Source organism: Larus michahellis, chromosome 9, assembly GCF_964199755.1.
Source record: "Larus michahellis chromosome 9, bLarMic1.1, whole genome shotgun sequence".
Lineage (NCBI taxonomy): Eukaryota > Metazoa > Chordata > Aves > Charadriiformes > Laridae > Larus > Larus michahellis.
The window spans coordinates 37671459-37694286 of record NC_133904.1 but is presented as its reverse complement, the minus strand read 5'-3'; the positions used below and the strand labels follow the sequence as shown (position 1 = coordinate 37694286).

Genomic DNA, 22828 nt, shown 5'->3' with positions numbered 1-22828 from the left:
AAAACAACTGTGAATGACGTGTTTTTCCTGAACCCTCCCTTACATTTGGGAGACAGAAAGGGAAAGAACAACATTTATACTTCCTGCACATTATGTTGCTAAGTGGCAGTCACAGGGTAAAAAAAGAAACACACACTTGTTGACATTTGGCACAGAAATACTTCTCTGAAGTTTTTAGCTTATTTTATTAGCACAGTGCAGCAGGTAATGGGAACAGTGTTTCACATGGGAGAAATAAAATATTGGTCTGGCATTTTGGCTCTTCAATCATTTTTATTTTTTTTTGACTCCACAAAACTGAAGTATACCAGAAAGTCTCTCTCTCAATCTCTCTGGATTCAGACATGTACTTTAATAGGAAGAAGAATACACTGATAGTCTATTTTAGACAGTTATTTTATATTTGAAAATAATACCATTCCTCTAAAAGACAAGTCAGAGCACGTATATAAATTGGTTAAAACGGCTCATCAGAAAAGGCAACCTTCATTCATTGACTAGATAAGACAATTAAGTCTCTATTTTAGGCAGCCAGAGGTGCCTAATATAAGCTGTCTGTATGTCCTCCAAAGTGTCCTAACTCTCTAGTAAGCGTGGAAATTGTTAGCAGTGTGGGTTTTGTTAATTGGTTAATACCGGCAAGGCTGCAGGAGTTATAAGACACAATACACTAAGCCAGCAAACACATCTGGGTGGTTTGAATTTACCAAACGTCATTAATTATTTTTTCAAACAACTATGCAGGATTGGATATTGTCAGGCTTCCTGCAGATGGCATAACAATGCTACAGAAGACATTAATATAATATACTGATTAAAAAAAATACATATTATCTATTAAGAGTAGATTCAGAAACAGAAAGAGGTAACAAAAAGTTTACAGTGTTCCATTTCAAACATTTTCCTAAGAGAACACTTAAGTTTGTTCACAATATCCTGAAGGACAAACCAATATAACAAGTTTTTATTACCATTTTCAAACTGCTGAGTGACAAGGAAGAAAAGAACTTCTGGGCAAAAGATCAACCACCTACCAAGGAGAGAGAAACCATTATTTGCTCACTTCAGTAGTTTCCTGAGCTCCTCTCCCAGTGAGATAGCAGTGTGTCCTTCTTGGGTGGTAAAATTATTCACCTAAATCTAGGACATGCTAAAAAAAAATTACAAATAAAATGGCAAAGTTCTAAATCGATGCTGCAGAGATTTTTGTTAACACTTCATCATTGAATTAGAAATTCCTGAATGATATATTTATAAAAATATTAACTTAAGTATTAGTCAAATACATCAGGGGAAAAAAAAAAATAAAAGAGAATTGTTCAGGTATTTTGTTTGGAGTACTCCTTAAACCTGATCACAGACAATTAGGATATACTGCATTCAACTGTTTCCCCATGATTGCTAATTTCAGTTATACATGAAGTTAAGTATATTTTACCACCTGTTCCTCCTGTTGTATGAACTCACTGATTTTGCATTTATGCCGAAGCAGTTCCATTAGCTAGCGGGCAATATTAAGGCATCACAGCACAAAGGCAAAGGGTTATGGAAATCTTTAAAAATTTCTTTAATACCTACTGAGTTTAATATTGACTGCAGTCACAAGTGGAAAATGATTTAATGGCTTCAATTATATTCTAACAGCATTTTTGTGTGAGTGTGCATGTGTATTGTGCCACCCGTACACCCAACTAAAGAGAAAACCATACTGATATTGCTGAAAAGGTTCCGGGACCTTGTTTTTTTTTCCCCAAAAAAAGTTCATCAGTTGTTTAAATCAACAAAAGAAGCATTTACAGAATATTTCTAGGGGTACTTAAAATTTCCAAACACCCTTATTTTAATCTTGATTTCTTACTCCGGTTGTCTTGACTCATTGTACATGACCAGATCAACTTCACAGCACATAGGGAATGACTAACACGCTCCGGGATGCTTCTCACTGAATCTGCAGTCGACATGACTGTCTGTTAAGACATGGAGCTAACGTACACCCACAGAACAACCACTGTCTGAAACTCCTGGAGGTTTAACTGCTGCTGGGTCTTCAGCTGGGTCTGTCAGTCTTATGTAAATACCAAATGAAAATGATCAAACTCCTTACCTACTCATCATTGCAAAATTTCTCATAAGAAAAGCAAGCTCATAGCCACGGAAGCTGTAAAAGCTAAGGCTTCCATAAATTTAAACAGAGCTTTTTACAAGCAAAATGAATAAAGATGTTTTTTCTACTGCTCTGACAATTACCCAGAGAAATATTCCATCACACTCTGGACTCTTACAAATAAACCCAGTTTATCATTATGCCACAATAATGCTACACTGTCTGGACATAGTGCCTGAAATTCATTTCTCTTTCTTACTGCTATAATGTATCAAGGAAATAATCTAGGCTCGTATGGAGAGATCCTTAAAGTTTAGGAGAATTTTGTGTACGTGTTATGGCCTTCAAGTGGAAAAATACTAACACAAAAGTCACAGCTCCTGCAATCTGCTCCCATCAGAAAATATAAAGCAGTTAGAACTAAAAAAATCCACAAAGTAGTATTGCAGTGTCCTGAGTACATTAATAGAGCCAAGTTTCTATGGCTTCAACTTCCTTACTGTTTCCTGAAGCCAGAAATCATAGAATCATAGACTGGTTTGGGTTGTAAGGGACCTTAGAGATCATCCAGTTCCAACTCCCCTGGCCCTGGGCAGGGACACCTCCCACCAGACCAGGTTGCTCCAAGCCCCATCCAGCCTGGCCTTGAACACCTCCAGGGATGGGGCAGCCACAGCTTCTCTGGGCAACCTGGGCCAGGGGCTCACCACCCTCACAATAGAGAATTTCTTCCTAACATCTAATCTAAATCTACCCTCTTTCAGTTTGAAGCCATTACCCCTTGCCCTTGTAAAAAGTCCCCCTCCAGCTTTCCTTTAGGCCCCTTTAGGTACTGGAAAGCCACTATAAGGTCTCCCCAGAGTCTTCTCTTCTCCAGGCTGAAAGACTCTAACTCTCCCAGCCTGTCTTCACAGCAGAGGTGCTCCAGCCCTCTGATCATCTTCATGGCCTCCTCTGGACTCACTCCAACAGGTCCATGTCCTTCTTATGTTTGGGGCCCCAGAGCTGGATGCAGTACTCCAGGTGGGGTCTCACCAGAGCAGAGCAGAGGGGCATAATCACCTCCCTCGACCTGCTGGCCACTCTTCTTATTCAGCCCAGGATACAGTTGGCCTTCAAGTCTTCTGGCAGGTGCACATTGCTGGCTCATGTTGAGCTTCTCATCAACCAACACCCCCAAGTCCTTCTCCTCAGAGGCCTCCTCCCAAGCCATTCTCCACCCAACCTGAATTTGTGCTTGGATTGCCCTGACTCACATGCAGGACCTTGCACTTGGCCTGGTTGAACTTCATGAGGTTCACACAGGCCCACCTCTCAAGCCTTTCAAGGTCCCTCTGGATGGCATCCCTTCCCTCCACTGTACTGACTGCTCCACACAGCTTGGTGTCATCAGCAAACTTACTGGGGGTGCACTCAGACTCACTGTCCACATCACCAACAAAGATCTTAAACAGCACCAGTCCCAGTACCAACGCCTGAGGAACGCCACTTGTCACTGGTTGCCACTTGGACATTGAGCCATTGACTGCAACTCTTTGAGTGCAGCCATCCAGCCAATTCCTTATCCACCAAGTGGTCCATCTGTCAAATCCATGTCTCTCCAATTTAGAGACAAGGAGGTAATGTGTCACAGCGTCAAATGCTTTGCACAAGTCCAGACAGATGATGTCATTTGCTCCTCCCTTATCCACCAATGCTGTAACCCTGTTGTAGAAGGCTACCAAATTTGTCAGACATGATTTGCCCATAGTGAAGCCATGTTGGCTGTCACCTATCATGTCCTTATTTTCCATGTGCCTTAGCATAGTTTTCCAGGAGGCTTCGCTCCATGATCTTGCCAGGCACAGAGGTGAGTGACTGGCCCGTAGTTCCCCTGGTCTTCCTTTTTTCCCTTTTTGAAAATGGGGGTTATGTTTCCCCTTTTCCTGTCAGTAGGAACTCTACCGGACTGCCACAACTTCTCAAAAATGACGGACAGGGGCTGAACAACTTCATCTGACAGTTCCCTCAGGACCCACAGATGCATTTCATCAGGTCCCATGGATTTGTGCACCTTCAGGTTCCTTAGATGGTCTCAAAACTGATCTTCTCCTACAGTGGACAGTTCTTCATTCTTCCAGTCCCTGCCTTTGCCTTACGCATCTTGGGCAGTGTGGCTAGAGGACTTGCCGGTGAAAACTGAGGCAAAAAAGTCACCAAGTACCTCTGCCTTCTCCGTATCCCAGGTAAACAGGTCTCCTGTTTCCTCCTGGTGAGGGCCTGCATTTTCCCTAATCTTCTTTTTATCACTGACATATCTATAAGAAGCTTTTCTTGTTACCCTTGACATCCCTGGCCATATTTAATTCTATCAGGGCTTTGGCTTTCCTAACCTGATGCCTCAGACAATTTCTCTGTATTCCTCCTAGGCTACCTGTCCTTGCTTCCCCGCTCTGTAGGCTTTCTTTTTGAGTTTGAGTTTGTCGAGGAGCTCCTTGTTCATCCATGCAGGCCTCCTGGCATTTTTCTTTCATGTCTTCCTGGTTGGGTAGCCTGAAGCATACCTCCAGTGTAATGTCACCTGCCCTCCCTTTAATACTGACCATAAGCTCCCTCTTGGCTCCTCATCCATCCCCAGGCAGAGTTCTGTGCACTCCAGCCAGTCATCGACATAGAGAGCGATACTTCCTGCCTGTCCTTCCTGAAGATCCTGTGTCCTTCCATTCCAACACTCCAGTCATAGGAGCCATCCCACCACGTCACCATGATGCCAATAAGATCATAAGATCAAATCTTACACTATACCGCTTTTGCGGTTCTAAATGACTTACTTTTCTCCTTGAATGTGAAGAAAGAGCTAACAGATTAAAGACTCTGCATTTTTCTCTTACTGTTTTAATCCTGCAGGGCATGGGGGGGTGTGTCATTTCGCATTACTATACAATGTGTCCTATGACATTAAAAAAAAAAGAATCTTAAATTAATCTAACTTTAAGATGTGGAAGAGCTTCAGTAATAGTCTCGAGCTTTGCCTTCACAAAGGTACGCTAAATCCAAAGTCTTCACGTAACAGGTCAGTAAGTGAGAGGCACAGCTTATAGCAAATTACAACACAAAGCGTGCAATTATTGTGCATTTGCCCAGGTGTAGCAAAAAAGCTGTAACTGCTCTGTTCCACACACTCCATATGCCTAGAACTGAACAAAGTCAGTTTGGAATATCCATGCAAAACAGCTGTCTGTACTCTGAATTGCTCAGCATGGACCTTGAACAATATTTTCTGACTACAGGGGAACATAAGGTAAAGCAGCTGTATGCAGTAGTTTCTTCATAGGTGGCAGCTTCTTTTCTGCCTTTTCCTGTATTGTCCCTCACCCCTCCCTGCATCTATCACCATAGTGGGACAAATGAAGACAATGGAATTCAAAAAGGCGTGACATTTTTTGTGTCATACTCATGCTAACATTCAGGAAGCTGAAAGGTGTCAATTGCCATGGAAATGTCCTGGTTTGATACATAAAAAGCAAATCCACAGCACTTAAAACAATCTCACAACATAACACAGTTGGTTTGTCACAGTCATTCCAGATGCTTATTTAAAAAAATGAACAACAAAACTGACCAGGGTTTGGTCTGTAGGTTTTTGTTTGGTGAACACATGATAACAGGCTAGTCAGAAAACTCTAATTGAGCTCCAACTGGACTAAATTATAATGTCACTAAAAGGCTCTCCAGCAGATGGCAAAGTTTAGATAATTAACAAAAATGAACTGCTCAATTACATTTAGAACTGTACAGCTTGAGCAACGCTTACCACTCCAATCCCTAGGAGCATAAAAAGAAGTTTCCAGAATTCTTTACATCTCCAGTAAGCCTCTCAATATTGACCTAAGATCACCACTTCACCCCAAAAGAGATACTGAAGTCAAGACAAAAATCTTTAAGGCCATTTTACTGCTGTATTCAACCCTCATTTAATCAATTTACAAAATATTGCTCCCCTCTAAAGATGCATTCAAGTCATAACTTTAACACAGAACAAGTTAACATGAAATATTTTTAACTCTTTATGAACTTTGAAAAGCCTCATCTTAAGCACATATGGAAAAATATGTTTCTAAATGTCTCAGCCACGCAACATTATATAAATACATGAATATAATTTGAACATTTACATGTTCAGTTTCCTGCAGCTTGTAAAAAGGGTTTATTTATATTATACTGTTTATAGTCCGGAACAAAAGTATATTTCATTTTCTCAATATTCCTTATATCACCCAAAATACTATAAACTATATTTTAATATAAAAATACGATGTGGTTCAATTTTTATTAGTTGGCAATATGATTCTCTTTAAAAAACAACCAAGACTGTAAATGCTGGAGATGGAATTTTACAGTTAAGCTCAGTTTTGATACCGTTTGTCACAAATACAGAAACTATGTTTTATCATCAGGACTTTGAAACCACAATGACGGGACAAATTAAGTATCTATATGTAATGCACAATCAGGTTAAGAATAAGGAAAGCAAAAGGCATAGTTGAATATGCAGTAACTGAATTGAGAAGAAAAGAGATCATTTTCACTTACTTGAGGTGTTGCATTAAATTTTCATAGAAAAAGGTTAAGAAAATAAAATATTCTGAAATATGAAGGCATTGATTAATATAGTCCCATACATGAAATGAAAGGTGACAGAACCCAGTCTTGAAATTCTTGAACAAGTGCATAAGTTGAGAATAACCCAAGGCCTACGCTGTATTACAGCCTGGATAATGACCACTCATAATACGGGGCACAGAATAATATCCTGGCTTGTTTCCTAAGATATGTGTTTCATCAATATCACAACTCAACTTAGATTATTTTTAAACCAGTTGGTTTTTTATCTAAGTGCAACCTCTTACACACACGGTGAAGTGCATCTGCGGAGATGCAAATCTGGGTGCTGTCAGCGTAAAGGTTGGTGTACGAGCTCATGGCACCTTACCAATTCTCAGTGTTTTTATAAATACAGTAAAAAAAGGCAGGCACAAGATTAACCCCGTGTGCCATGTCATATGTAACAAGACCTCACAGAAAAAAAAAGCCACTCCTTATTTCATGAGAATTTTGGTTTCTAAACACTTATTCCTGCTATTGTGATGCCACCCTAGAATGATGCATCAGGACAAAACTAATTCCTTATTTAAGGCAACAAATAAGGCTTCTCAACATTTTTTTGTGTTAATTTTGTGTGTGGAGGTTTTTAGTTCATGCATGAATCTCATTAACAGATTAAGCTATGATTGTTCAAAAACTCTACAAATTACCAATTAAATAGAGTATGTTTTAGAGCTATAAACACATTCCATACTGCTGGAAGCTTTGCTTCCTGCATTTCCTTCCCTTGATGTTCTTCCACACAGGAATAAATTGTCTGTAAGCCACCTTCTTATTCCCCTTTTAGCAACTCTGCCACTTCTCTCTCATGGGAGCAGGTCACCATTTCATCCCTTTATCCCTTCTAGTTTTCTGTCACAATTCTCTCTACTTGGGGTGGCACATTCAGTGACACCTGCAACTTACTCAGCTTACACAAGTGACTGGATGGGGGGTTCACAAATCACTCTATCTAAGGTCAAGATGCCCAAGCAACAGAACCTTTGCAAGCTCAGCTAAACTGTACATTCAGTTCCAAGTCTGCCAGCTGTCGCCCTGTATGTGTTTCCCACTCTAAAACAGGTTCTGAGAAGCAAATAAAACCAGCTGAAGTGGAATGAAAAGGAAGTTCTGAAATGAAGAAGAGGCAAAAGGTTCAGGTTAGGCTACGTCTGTCTATAGCCTCAAAAACTAAAATTTAAGTATTCAAGGAATGCTTTTAACTCAACAGCATTACATACATTTGAAAATTCTGCTCAGCCACAGAATAAAGATTATTACAAAACATGAAAGTATAAACATGAACGCTTGACTATGAGATTAACTGAAATGTGACATTCGTGCTTACTAATTAAGTATTTTATATCTTATCTTCTTAGAGAAGCTACAGGCCAAATTCTCCTCCCTTTGAAGCTTGTGGGAGTTTTGCCATTCACTGCAGTAAAGCCTAAACCAGCAAACGACTGTCTGTTCTGTTCTCGTGTTAACTTAGCTTTCAGCAACCACTAACATTGCACATTGCTACATATGTTTAACTCGGGGAATTACACCAAAAGCAACAGAAGCCTGGTTATTCAATGTTAAATGATGATACAACGTGGACAAACACAAAAAAATGGTTTATTTGTAATTATATCCATTAGAGCTACTACTTAACACATCTATCTAAAGTGTTTAATATTTAAACAGAAAGGTTTCTAGAAAGCAACTCCTGAATGTCAGGAATGGGTTAGTCAAACACACAGTTTTGTGAAATTGCATGTAACAACTCCTGGAAACCTAAATTTTTGGAGAAAGGAAAAAAAAAAAATCATGCGTTGTACACTTCAACAAACCTGAAGAGGAAGAGGGTTTTCTGAGCAAGAAAACAGAAAGCCACCCTTTCAGTAATTGAAAAAGCAGAACACACAAAGACTGAGGCTGCATGCAGTGCAGAGACCTCCACAGACAAAGCACAGCTGCTGCTCTTTGCAATGAGGGATTAGCAGTCTAGGTCAAAGGAAAAAAGCCTCTCTGTAGCTAAGTGAGCAAACTGCAGAATGCATCCTCAGCACAGATGAGAAAGGGCCATCTAACCAGCTTGCAAATTGTGCAGAAGCTTCTGGGAACAGAAACAAAACCAGCATCAATTTCTTGACAGAACATGTAAAAATATTTCTGCTGAAAAGCAGTGATGCCCTCTTAGAGGACTGAGGTTGCAATGACCTTTCAGTTATTTTAAAGTTACATTTCCCTTTTCCCTTCTTTGTGTTCATACATATAACAAGCACTTTATCTTCCTGGCAAAACCAACATGCTATCTGTGGGGCTTTAACTACAGCATCTGGAAGTAACTGGCCTAGAGATAACAGAAGAAGCACTTTTAATTGTCTTTCATAAGAACTGAAGATGTTAAAAATACACCTATGCACACAGAAGATTTTTTTTTTTTTAAATGCAAACATTCAAATCTCTTTCAACCTTCATACAGTTGAGTCAGGTTATATTGTGACTCTAAACATCTCTGGCTTTACATTGATACTTCAGTGGAATGGGATATAAGCCAATATTTGAAGAAAAATAATTACTTAAACTTTTTATTACATACTAAATATATTTTTATTCTAAATCATTCACTTTAGCAACTTTTCTCAGAGAAAAAAATGAACAGTCTTCTAAACAGAGAAATATTGTTTGAATGTACCAGTATGAGTGTATTTTTAATCTGCATTTGTTTATGAATAAAAGACTGAAAAAGTTACTGGCAATCAGGCTAGTATCTAAAGTGCCAAACTGCATGTTACAGGTAGCTTGGGACCTATTTCAGTTTGTGGTATTATAGAAGCATAAGTCATTAAAGTTACTTGAACTAGAAGTATCAAAAAGTTGTACTGTTCAGAAAAACCAAGAGCTTTTCTTCTTTTCCTCTGCAAATCAAACCAAGTTCAAACTAAATAAAATTTACTCAACTGAAAAATCCAGTAAAAATAAAAAGACGTAACATTATTCACTTGAATGAAGTCACATTTCCCTGCCCGTAAAAGTCTGATACACCTGATTTCATTTACTGATTGACACAACTGTTCATAATGGCCGTTATCACAAAGGCCCTGTTCAATGAAGCTGGAGCTGCAGCTCACGACAGCTGGGGAAGTTCCCAGAGCTGCGCTCAGGCTCATCAGAGCACTCCTTAACATCCGCACCAGTTCCCCATGTTCTTGGGGGAGTCATTTATATACTCCAGCCCAAGAGGCTGCTTGCCTGGCTATTCACCCTTTATTACAAGTAATCTGCACTAAGAAAAAAAGATTATACCATTGCGTCGGAACACCAAACCTAAATTTAAGCATGTGAGCTAACGGACTTTGTAGCCTGCATGTTATATTTAAAACACAGGCGCCTGTCGCAATTCTGCTCCCCCAATATCCTTGCTTTAAGAATTGAGTATTAACAGTCCTACTGAAGTTGCTACTGATGGCCAAAAAAGCTACTCCCCACTACAGTCAAAAAGCTATTTTCTCTGTGTAAATTACAACTATATATAGAAAATTTTTAATTAAAACTTTTGAAAAGTCACATAAAAGTAGGAATCTGTGAGGTTAGAAACATTTTTTGGATCCACATCAAATACTTCTAAGGAACTCTTTATTTACATACTTTCAGAGCATTAGATGCTTTGTAGACTGTATCAATACATTCTCATTTACATAGCTAAGAAATCAAAGGACGTTCAGTTTCTGTTTCTAAAACAAAGGTTATCACCAATATACACATGTATGGAGTATATACCTCACTCCATACGCTTTTATGGAGCAGAGCTGACAATGGCAGAATTTGAAAAGTGCATCAACAATCCAAAGGGAAGAAGCGAACCTGGAGTGCTTTTGTCCCCAATATTGTATTTTAAAATCATGTTAAAAAGCAGTAACTGTTATTTCCAGGTGAATCTATATTCCCTTCTACAAAATATCAAATGAATAGCAAAACTTCAGCCATTTGTAAACGATTAAATTCAAGACAAGTCAACTCATCCTCCTGAGACCACATGCTCACAATTACACACATTATAGGAGTTGAAACAGTACAGAGAGCTGGGGGCCGTAAGACTTTTGGACTACTTCAGAATCTGAAGTGTGTTTAGGCTTAGATTTCTTCATACATTCTCCAACATTTTACACGGCTGCTTATGTCCCACCAGAAGTAGAGATGCTATCTCTTCTTCCAAGAGCTTTTCTACCATCTCAGCGGTACAGCTCTGAAAACGACACAACTTCTCTCTTCCTGGTGCCAACAGGAATGACTTTTAGACACAGGTATCTTTTGGCACTATTTAAAAATAACAGAAAATTCTGCTACAGTTTACAAGAGCATTTTAATTCTCATTACTCTGGTCTAGGGAAAATGGTAAATTCAGTTTCAAAAGCTTCAACATCTTTGTGTTAAAGTGAACAGAGATAACAAGGGCTTTTGGAGCCTGGTCCTCCACACCCAGTTCGTGCTATTTCTTCTTTATACAGTCTTAAAATGCAGCATCAGAAAACACCTAAATGGAGGAGGTGCTGACAGACTGAAAACTTTAATTGAGACTCCTTTCCCACAGTACCTCCCACACAAAGCTGCAGAGTTTAAAGACTTTAACAGCTTATAAGCATAAGAGACAATTCTTTTTCCTTTGACCTTGCTTAATCCCTGATAGCTTGCATTTAAACAGCAGATTTCACAAAAAATTAGCTCCTTGAGCTAAACAAAGCTCTTAAGTTTACTTCTACTGGGTGAGGTATCTACTATGCCACTGACACACCTCAATTTCCAGCATCTTAGGAAGTGAAGGACAAACTACGTTAGCATCCTTCTCATATTTAGCACATATAAGCACTGGCCAGTATGTGCAGTGGGAAGTTTTTTCCACCACCCTCACCGTCTTAGCAATAAAGTTGTGGGAAATGGCCCTTACTCTATATTAAAAATAAACATGTACTGCTACGCTGAGAACAGCCAGAGAGAAACTTGCCCAGACACTGGTAACTTCTATGCCAACTTCTTCCATTCTGCCCTAGCTAAAAGTTTCCAAATACGCAAAACCTTTCTTTAAAACGCAAGTGCTCTGAGACACACTTCATCCATGCCTCCCTCTGCTGTGTGGGTGCACAGTCCTATCCTGTAATTCTTCAGCACTGGCCCATAACCCAGTACGTCTTTGTAGTCCTTAAGAAATCAACAAGTCACCAAAAGTCTCAAATGAAAGCAAATTCCATTCTAAAAGATTTTTAGGAAATGGTTTGAAAATGTTCCCTTTAGGAGTATCAACACAAAAAAAAGAAAAAGTTGACCAAAACCCATGGAGTACCAACAACTATCCATACTAGTAATGGAAAAGTGACAGTCACGGCAACATAGAGCTTTGCTAGGAAAACCAGGGCGGCCAGTTCCCCTGACTTCACCCTCCCTCCCAAACACTTATGTCAAGCAACATTCAAAGACAAATACAAATCTGACTTTCAACCAAACTAGTGTTTCAGCTCAACTAGAACTCTGCCTTTGAACTTACAGGGCGTGCATCCTCTTCTTAGCATAACAGGAGGAGACTGTGTGGGAAGAAGATGAAATGCAAGAGCATCGTGGGAAAGACCAGAGTCACAAATGACATAAAACCCATCTGGAAAGTCTGAGTAACTGCGGGATGTCCCCACTTACTCATTCATATTTAATCAGATTTCAGGAATATCCGATTTATTCAAAATATGACAAATTACATCAACAAATGCAAGTTACGTTGCTTAATCATGGCTTTTTCAAAGCATGCATTTTATGAGATGTATATTTTTGAAAAACCCAATTTTTAATGCTTATTTTTTAAAATAAGATGATGAAATAAGTATTTTAATTGTGGACAGTTTCCTGAAGACCTCAGACTTATAAGCCTCAGCAAGACCCCCTCCAAACTTCTTTGAGCCACTTCATACAGATATAGCCATTTTGCTATCATTTTGAACTCTACAATTCTGTTTTTCCTAGATCTCCGGTTACCTTTTATAAACAGTCAATTCACAGAGTAAGCTTATTCCACCAAATGCAGCAATGCATTCCCCTGTGCCAAAGAATTCATATTCTATAATTCAGTTTTCCCAGCAAAACAGTAAAATGGTTACCAATATTTGATAACCCTGGATCTAAAAAGCTTTGGTAGGGCATCTTTATGTGCTCCTCCTTTCATAAAGATAATAATCTAAAGACTCTCCTTCCATTTGTAGTGTTTCCCTTTGCTTTCTTTCAGGAAGCGTTGCTAGGGAAACAGACCATCATCTACCATTAGGTCCAAGGGTCCAGCAAGGCTTTTCTCAGGAAAAAGAGACCAACAGTTACAAAACTGGTATCCTCCTTTTTTTTTTTTTGGTTTAAAGAAAAAAAAATTAAGGCAGAATTACTACATCCCCAACATACATAACATGCAAGAAACATATATTCACTAGGGCATGCTGCTTCTCTATGCTAAACAACATTATTTTATTTCATTTCATAATGAAATAAGGAGAAGCATTTAACCCATCATTAAAGCAAAAGTTTGGGGTTTTTTTCCACTTCTAGAGCCAGGATGGTATTTAGCTTTGCCCTTTGAGAAAAGGCAGTAGACAGTTCTGTCAAGCAACAGTTCCCTGAAATAATGACCTGGCGCTGTGTGCACAAAATCATTACAGACCTACTTACTGAATTGACTCACAGAGCAACTAAGCCTGGCTCAATAAATTCAAATTTATATACTTCATTTAGAGTTCCTGGTATTGTGAGTTTACATCACAATCCATTTTACTGCTAAACAATTATCTTCCACTATAACCGATCTGAGGATTTACCCAAATTAAAGCTTTTTTCAGCTTAGATGAAATTCAGAAATTTGAACAGCTCTAAGTTTCAGTAAAGTCTCATCTCAATACAGATGACATGGCAGGCAAAACACAGGAGCCTATATAAAATATCTACACATTAAAATAGTTTTGCCTCAGTTTTATTAAAGGTAATCAGTCATCATTTAAAAATCAAGGTGCTAGTACCTTAATTTTATATTTTACCAGAAGCATTTTGGAAAACAAAAAGGGGGTTCTAAGATTATTAATAATACCTCTGGAGGTCAACACCACCATAAATATACACATATCTATACATCTTCCAGTTTGTAAAGCAAAGTTAACTGCTGAGCTGTCTTAATATACTTTGGCCCAGTTCTGACTTAATAGAATTGTCTTAAACTCTTAAGTCAGCTGCAATTTATAGTAAAATATTAATGTTATCACAGTGTACCTTATCTTTACTAACACTGTAATTAAATGTCCAGATCACCAATGGAAACCCTCTATGTCTCGCATGTGAAGTTCTAACTTCAAAAGATAATCAGGAGAAGGGAATGGAAATGTATATTGAAGGACAAACCAAAATAAAAATAAAAAAATTTTAAAAGAAATCAAAACTTGAACAGGCGTCAATTGCATTTAAGATTAACTTATTAAAAAAGGTTTTCTTAACAACTTACAGAAAGACTTGCATTCTAAAATCTTATCTAATTTTATGTGACTGCATCAGCCCAGCAAAAGAGATTACATGTCTCTATACATCCCACCTCACTTACAAACTAGAACAACCTTGAGAAACTTAAAGGATGCATTTTCTAACAAATATGATGTCTAACTGTGCTTGACAGAAATCACTTTCAACACTTCTGCCCCCTATTACTGATTTTAATTGAAACACACTCATTTGCTATAAACTCCTCCCCACCCCTTTTCTGCACTTCTCTGTTTGGGGGGGGAGAGGAAGGAATAGCACGTGACCCAGACATGACAACTGTTGAGGACTGAAAAACAGAATTCATTTAAGCCTGTTAGCAAAACCGAAAATTACAGTTACCTTTGCAAATGATTTATACAGAAAGGTAAATCACGTGCAGGACAGGCCAGCAGACCTAGAATTTACAGAAAAGTAAAGCCACCAAATCGAACAGGAGCATCTCAATTGTTCTGGCAGCTGAAGCAGTTCACAAATCCTGCAGCCACACAAAAGAAAACCTTATAGATGCCATATCTTCAGCCTTGCACTTTACCTCTGGGTCATGATGTTTTAAAAATAAGTCTAGTAAAAATTAGTTTAAAATCATCTATTGCCTTGATATGGCCTGTTTTTTCCTCAGGTCCATTCCCATCTTCTATGGAACGGACGCTCCCTCCTCCCTTCACAGCAATAATGCTACAAGGTTATAGTGCTTATGTATTTCCAAATCTCTTTCAAACATGGCTTTGGCTCAGGCGCCTCTTTGTTTCGCTATGGAGTTTTAGTGACTGGAGACTGTTAAAAAGTGATGCGAATCACTTCACCACGCTCTCTGCTGCTGACTGCATGAAGAGCAGGATCTGCCTTACACAGGTCACTGGGAGATGTCTATGTCACAGCAACATCCTCAACTACCAATCTTTCAACGGGGCCCACGGCACACATTAGCAGACAAGCAGTCCTGCAACCTCTTCAGCATCCGTGAGACCCCGCCTCAGGCTGTGTCAGTTTGGTACCCCACTTCCTACCTCGCCCAGGAACACAGGATGCTCTGAAATCACTCCCAACTGCGCTCTCTAGGACAGAACTTTGTCACTCAGCAAAGGGATATGATGACACTTGCTGTGACTGCCTGAGGAACCCTGGCCTCCTGAAGTCTTAGTGGCTCAAAAGGCTTTAACAGCATGCTGTTATTATTAAAGCTTAGTGGATTTTACAAGTTGAACCCCCACTAAAACCTTAACAACTAACTAGGGTCATGAGGGGCAAGTGGGAGTTAGGAGTTACACATTCCAGATGGCTATTGCCGCTGGCTTCTCACATTCCCAGTGGGACACACTGGTTGTCCATCCACTCAACCAGACACAGAGCCATCTTACCACAGATCTCCCTAAACACCTGTTCTCACCTTGAGATCCTCCCTCCCTTGCTCATCATCCTTTAGTAGGGGTAAAATCCGTGCCCTCTGCCTCAATTAAGATGACCTTGAAAACTCAGAGGCAACCAGCAGACACCGGCTTTTCATAGAAGCGTACAAATGAAAAGGAAGCAACGTGATGCGTCCTGGCTTTAGAGACCATGTTAAACACAAAAAAAATAATTAACAGTAGTGAGTTCAGGCTGTCAAGAGTGTATGTTGCTCTCTGCAGATTTTAATTTTGAAAGTGACAGTGTAAAGCTTTATTTCACAATCATCAGGCATTTTTCATTGGTGGCCACCAGATGAAGAGTAGTAACAGAATTAAAAAAGCTGACTTTCCGCAGTGGTCTACTATAAATCAAAGCCACAAAACAAGACAGCCTGCGAAGTACTATCAGTGAGCAACACAGAAGCAACAATGTGCTCTGAAATATTACATGAAATGCTATTTGCAGGAATTAATTCAGACTATGACTTCTGTGAACAGTGAAGGTCACAACACATGTCAAACACATATATATAGTTCCCCCAAGTCTGCAGTTCCAAAATTGCAGTCAGATACATGAGCATGTTTTGCCCTAGATCAATGGCAATGTCTATCTACACCCATAGCAATGCTGCCTAATAGTAAAGGCGCTGGGAAGTTAACACTGAGTTGTAGGGGCTGATTACAGGGAAGGCTGAACAAGTCTATGATTAGTAAAAAGAAAGAGGAATTAAACAGAGTAGTAACCTCAGCGAAACACAAAAGGGAAGCTGCCCTGTCTGCACAAATACTTGTCTTTAAGACTTTAGTAAATAAGGCCAACATAAATATTTATGTTGTCAGCCATTCAATATTTTTCTATTTTACCCGTTAAATAAGTTTGCCACACCTTAGCAAGTTAGCTTTACTATATGGAAGAGGAAAGGGTGCAGGCAGGCAATGTGTCAGCAACAAGGACTGAGGCTCTTGAAATTGCTGACAAATATAGAGCAGCAGTTCATGCCACTGGTAGCCAAACCGTCATATGGAATCTACACCCAAATTCAGTTATGAGAAAGTTGGACTGCAGCTTTTATTTCCTTCAATATTATGCTTCTCATCCCAAGCTTCCCTCTTTGTTTTCTTTTCTTGATCAACCACATCTAGGCTGAATGTCTGACAGCAGTCATACTTCTCTCAGGTGGAGTGGTAAGTAGAAGATACAACAAAAAGACCAATTACATCATTAGTCAGTAGAGACAGGCCTATGCTAGTTAAGGAGCGTGGGTTGCATACTATTTTAAAATTTAAATCCAGTTTTCAGCCATTATGATAATCCACTTAATGTTTGGAGTTCTCCGATTTTTCTTCCCTGCTTTCTTCAGTGACAGAAGGCTCCGTCATATAATATTTCCCTTTTCTGCCTCTTCTCTATTTCCCTCCCCAGATACATATTCTAGCCTTGACAGGATAAAAAACCACAGGGTTAAAACGTAATTTATACACCTATACTTGTTATATCCAATAGGCATAAAATATGACTTGAAATAACATGAAATGGGTAGAGAAACTAAACTAAAATGAATAAATGAAACAATTTCTTTCAATATCTCAAGTGTAAGAGAGCAGGAATTTAAAACTTCAATGCCAAAACCTGCGTCTTAGTGCTGAACAGAATACATGAAAAAGTAATTTATCAACCTGTTGTGAAATTCTGTGGTAACCTGCTTCCAAGTTCAGTGTATTTTCTTGAAGGAGCTGTAAAACACAAGGTATTTTCATAATCTGTGTTGGTTTATTTTTACGCGTTCAGGTGGGATATTCAATTAACACATTCAGTCTAAAGAACTATTTTGCCCATTATAAACTTCTTGCATCCTAATATACAATATTCAATACTGTAAAACATTTTGGATGAGGTTAGATTTTTATCCAACTAAGCTCCTAGTAAAATTATATAAAAATGACAAAATCTGAATCTATCTTTTCAAAGTTCTGCAGAAGATTTTAATAATACACTTCCTTTCCCCTGTGTTTCACTGATATAACTTCAAAGAAAAATTGAATTCTAATGTCTAGATTTTATTAGGAACACAGTACTAGCATTTTTAACTATGGGTATTCTCATCCCTCCTCATGACTTAGGCAGATGCATCCAATTAATGATGAATCATTCTACATACATTTCCTGTTTAGAACATACTGGCAATACCAGTGTAACGACCCACAGAGCTCAAAATGGGGAAGAGAAACTCACTTGGTCACACATCATCACCATTTTTGTTTATAGACCCAAAAAGGTGGTTTTTAAGTCGGGGGATGTGGGTGTCCCAAGAAAGAAATTGATCACTTCAGATTCCTAGATGAAGTATCATTATGCTATTTCAAAGAAACAATGCTATTGTATGCAGATAGAGATGTACATGCTCATTGTATAAAATATACGATTAGACATCCCTACTAGAATTAAGGAAAATTTGATTTATCGTGATCCTAAGCACTACTCAGCATATTTATAATAAAATCACCTGTGAAGGAAATTGAGGATATTTTTATGGCTAAGCACCAGGGCATTTAAGAACAGCTGTTCTTCTGTACCATTTTACTCACTGGAAATTGGGCCACAATTCCACAGGTGCTGAAAAATATAAGAATCAACTAGAGAAACAACCTGGTTCTGTTTATCCACGCTGTACCTTCAGAACGACTGAAGAAAAGTGCCTCCCAGCGTCAAAGTAAAATAAAGTCAGAAGAATATCTGCCTATATCCTCAACTGAAAATTTTGGTGAAGTTTCACTTTCTGATGGGGAGAGTCTATTCTCATTCTGCCTATGTTGTTGATTAATTTTTGCCTTCCCTGAAGTTGTTTTTTTTTCCTCTTTCAGGAATTGTCACATCTTCTGCAGGAGCCTATTGCCCACATACTGCAGGATCAAGCTATAATGTCCTAGTTTCTGATCCCTCCTAGGGAGGCCTGTGGAGTTCCAAACTCTGAAAGTTCAGACATTTCAAAGGTGCTTCATTTATTCCTCCAGTGCTCTCCTCTGAAGCTCTGTAGTTGAAAAGACTAATACCATGAAGGAAACTGATCACAGGTAACCCTCTCTTTCTTTTTTTAAATAATGACTGGTAGAAGTGAACAACTTTTTTGAACATTCAGATATGAGCTTTACGTTTCAGTGGTTGTATCTGAAGATTGGGTTTTTTCGGTTGCGTGTTTTTTGGGTTTTTGTTGTGGTTTTTTTTTTTTTTCTTCCAACAACAGAAAACATTCTTTTTTGGTGGCATAGACATGAAAAATGTTCCCTGTGAAAGGTAATAAAATCTAACATGCCACTAAATTTTTTTTAAAAAAAAACAAAACAACCGAAGATCTCACAAAGATCTTTGAAATATAGGTTGGTATATAGTTTCATTTCTCTCATCCTGAAAATTACTGAATTATCTTTCCTCTCTATAGCCTAGCATAAACTTCCACAGTGTGTGGCCATCATTTAAACACTGCACTGAAAATATTTCAGTTCCCTTTAATTTGCACCACTTTTCACGTATTTTGAATTCACCTTTCAGAGTTAGAATGCAGTGATAGAAATCTCATAAACATTTTTAAAGGTACAGCACTATTTGATTTGTGAGAATGGAAAAATCTATGAGCAACAAAGACTTTTTTTGGCTATCACCTTCTTCCTAGTCTTAAGGGGTAATTTTCTGTACAAGCCCATTGTTCTCGATCAGGCACTGCAAAGTGTACACTTAAATAAAATGCTCTCCAGTGCAGAAGACAAGATGGTTTTCCTCCAGTCTGGCTCACTAATGGTTAAGATTTTAAGGCTTTTAACCTTCAATACAGAGATTCCTTTGAATTTTATTATAAGCTGCTTCTTCTCATTGGCCATTTTGATTGCTGAGGTTTTAAAGGAGACAACCAGAAATATTCCAGACCACATAATAAATAAAATCAACACAACAAAGGTAACTAGGTCTTTCAGAAGTTTGTAAGGACTCCAGAAGATGAGCAGTTGATTTCTTCAAGCTGAGCAGAGAGAAGCATGAAATGAACTTCAGCTTGTAACAAACTAAAGTAAGAAAAACATGTAAGAAAGAACAAGTCCCATTTTAATATTACTTAATACTGGGATGGACAGGGTGTTTTAACAGCAAAGAGAAAGATCCCGCAATGGAGGAAAGCCTCAAATCTAAAGTGATCTGGAAGCACCAATTATTTTAAGTGATGACAATTTTAGAGATCTACACATGCTAGAATGTAGTTTCTATTTTAAAGCACTATAAACAGTCTATTGTAACTGAGTGGAACAATATTCCATTGATTCTTTAGAAAATAAACTTAAGAAAACTCTTAGAAAAAACAAGTAGAAAGCTTGCTACTAGCTCTAGTGATAAACTTATTAGTTTTCACTCTATGCAAAGGAAATGGAACAATATTAAGGTGAATGAATTTAGGTGTAGATCAAAAAATGAAGGATTATGCTGCCAGGGAGTGAAGGATTATCATCACTTACCTCCCTCATCCAGAAGCTTCCCACTCAGGGGCTGGGATGTATCTGAAGAGTAACATGTAATGGAAATTTGTAGCATTAAATTAACTGCAGCTGATTGGAAGCACCTGATGGAGAAGAGGTGAGAATACCTGCTGTTTTAGAAGTGTGAATAGGATAATCCCCAAACCTGACTTTCTGGTCTTCTGCCCTGATATTAACTATTAAGGTTAAAATTTGTCTGAACACTGGAAAAAATACTATTAATAGTCAGATACAATAAGCTACTAGAGAGTAGTTTTCCAGACCAATAAAGAGAAAAAAGGCTCAAGTTATGGTTTTTAACTGAAACCATAGCCTCATGACACCAAGTAGTCAAAAAAACAGGCGATACGCTTAGCATCAAAAGGAGATACAAGTTTTCATTGATCAGTACAGTGACATAGCAAAAAAAACCCAAAACAAACCAAAGCACACCTATCATCTCCTTAGTAGACTATTTAAATATGTAAATCAAGGCTACAGAAAACAAAATCTTACCTAGTAAGTGTGTACTCCCTGAGTCCTGAATGCAGGTTCATGGCGGAAAAAGTACCTATGCATCCACGCAATCGTTTATCTCGACCAATCTTCCACGTTACAAACAGTGGGCTGTTTCAGAGAAGAAAAAAAAAGATATGATCACAGAAGCAATATTGACAGTCTGCGTGAAATATGTGCAACAGTGCCCTTCCATTTCGGGCAATGGCGGGCCAAATCTCTAAGATAACTGCATCTGAGCAGGCCATGGTATTTAGAAATGTCCTTCGCAATTCTTTTCACTGTTCTAGAAATATTGCTCATGTGATATAATAGAATATAAGATTACTAGAGTAGTTAATGGACAATGAAACGGCTTGATAACAGATATGATATGCTCAGTGTCTCTCTCTGTCACCCAAAAGCCTTCTTCTGTGGATGGGAAAAGCCTCGCCTCAGGCATCTGTATATACGGAACCCTTTACAGAATGGAAAAATACCCCTGGTCACACTAGCCCGCCCTCCACCTGAGCACAAATACTTTTGCCCTTAACACTGCTGGCAAGCAACTACTAGAAATCCTTGGAAGACAAGAAAATTTAGGAACACCCTCCAAACTTTAAAAACTGCCTGAGGAAAGGATCTTTTCTGCAGGAATCCCAAGTCAGTATTTAAGAATCTCAAAAATGATGAGGAGTGGAGTAAAATCTCTACTAAGTTGAACATGTCTCAATTATACAAGTACGACAGTTACAAAGAAATACTTCTACTATCAAACAACTTTATACCAATCTATACATGAAGTTAACAAGAAAGAGACAAACCACACAAATTTTCGTGGCCAAAGTTGTCCTTGCAGTTCTAGAGCACTGTATCAATACAAAACCAACAGAAAACTACGCAAACCTGAATTTCTCCAGGGAGTGCACTTGGCTCCTGGATACCCAGTCCTCTCAACTCTAACAAAGATTTCTAATCCTGACACGAACAGGAATGTATAGAGAAGAAAAGCAAATAAAATTTACTCTTTTTCCATAAAGGAGACAAAGTGAAGTGGATTACACAAACAAGAATGCACTCTCCCTTACTGTTACGCTTAAAAGAATAAAATAAAAAATAAAGGTATTTAATTTAAAAAACTTGACACAGAGTATTCTTGATCACAAACAGGTTCACATTCCTGCAGAACAAGCAACCCCACCCCCCATAACTGCAGAGCATCTCCCCCTTAAATCCTGAAGTAAATCTGGTGTTAATTTTTGTGGAAAGCTACTGGCCATTCAGGCATAAATATCATTCTTGATATGAAGACTACAGCCACGCTGTACTAAAGCTGACAGAAGCAAGGTGCATCTCTGACATTCAGAGCACCTGCAACCACCACACACACACTTAAGGATGTACAACTGACTTCTCTCCAAAGCTCTTTGATCAGGCGTTGCTCCCCAGATGTACAAATCACCACCCTGATTTCATCTTGGTTTTCTTTGTAGTAAGGACCTGTCTAAGAAACAGCTGTATCGTCCATAGTCACTGCTATGAAGATCAAGAAACCTAACATGAGATAAAAAAATACATGATCTGCAAATTTCTCTGCATTTCATGAAACAGAACCTCCCTTTCAAGCTATGCTGAGATTCTTAAAACATACTAAAGCCAAGAGCATTATTGTATGAACACATCAGTCACTGCACAACTGCCCAAATCACTGCACAGTGTAACAGAGATGGATATAGCTGTACTGGGGTGTGGGGGCAGTTGGACTCTCAAGGAATAGCCCATATTCCTTTTCTTCTTCCATCCCATTCGCTTTGTCTGGTGTGGCACGAGATATTCATCATGTAATGGCAGAAAAGGAGATGCCTCTCGGTGCACAGCACCAACGCAGCAGCATCCCATCCTCTGGTAGCTTTCCAAAACCTATTGTTATCGCTTGCTGGTACATCAACTTCCTCTGTATTTGATTAAACTGGACAAGTTCCCTTCTTTCAATGATGATGAATAGAAGAGGAAGCTGAAGTCATACTTTCTTTTGGATTTGGGTTTCCTTTTATTTCTTTTTGGCCACACCACCCCCCTCTTTTTTTTTTTGTTTTGTGTTTTTTTTTTGTTGTTGTTGTTGGTTTTTTTGTTTTGTTTAAGTTGTTTGGTAAAAACTGGAGAGAATAAAGCCAGAAGGGAC

The 22828-nt window shown here is 38.6% G+C and overlaps 1 protein-coding gene across 23 annotated transcripts in view; it reads right to left on the bottom strand.

Annotated features, from left to right (window-relative positions):
- AMMECR1 (AMMECR nuclear protein 1) overlaps positions 1-22828 on the bottom strand; it is a 109610-nt gene that overhangs the window by 27041 nt on the left and 59741 nt on the right. For 20 of the 23 annotated variants that reach the window (XR_012589053.1, XR_012589052.1, XR_012589051.1 and 17 more), the window contains one exon: positions 20668-20778. Coding sequence is in view for 5 of the 23 variants with exons in the window: in XM_074600969.1 (XP_074457070.1) it covers positions 20668-20778 (111 nt within the window). In the remaining 18 variants the exon portion in view is untranslated. Of the gene's footprint in view, positions 1-17331; positions 17389-20151; positions 20256-20667; positions 20779-22828 lie in introns of all 23 variants that reach the window. The other 3 variants (XR_012589059.1, XR_012589057.1, XR_012589058.1) reach the window with 1 other exon arrangement.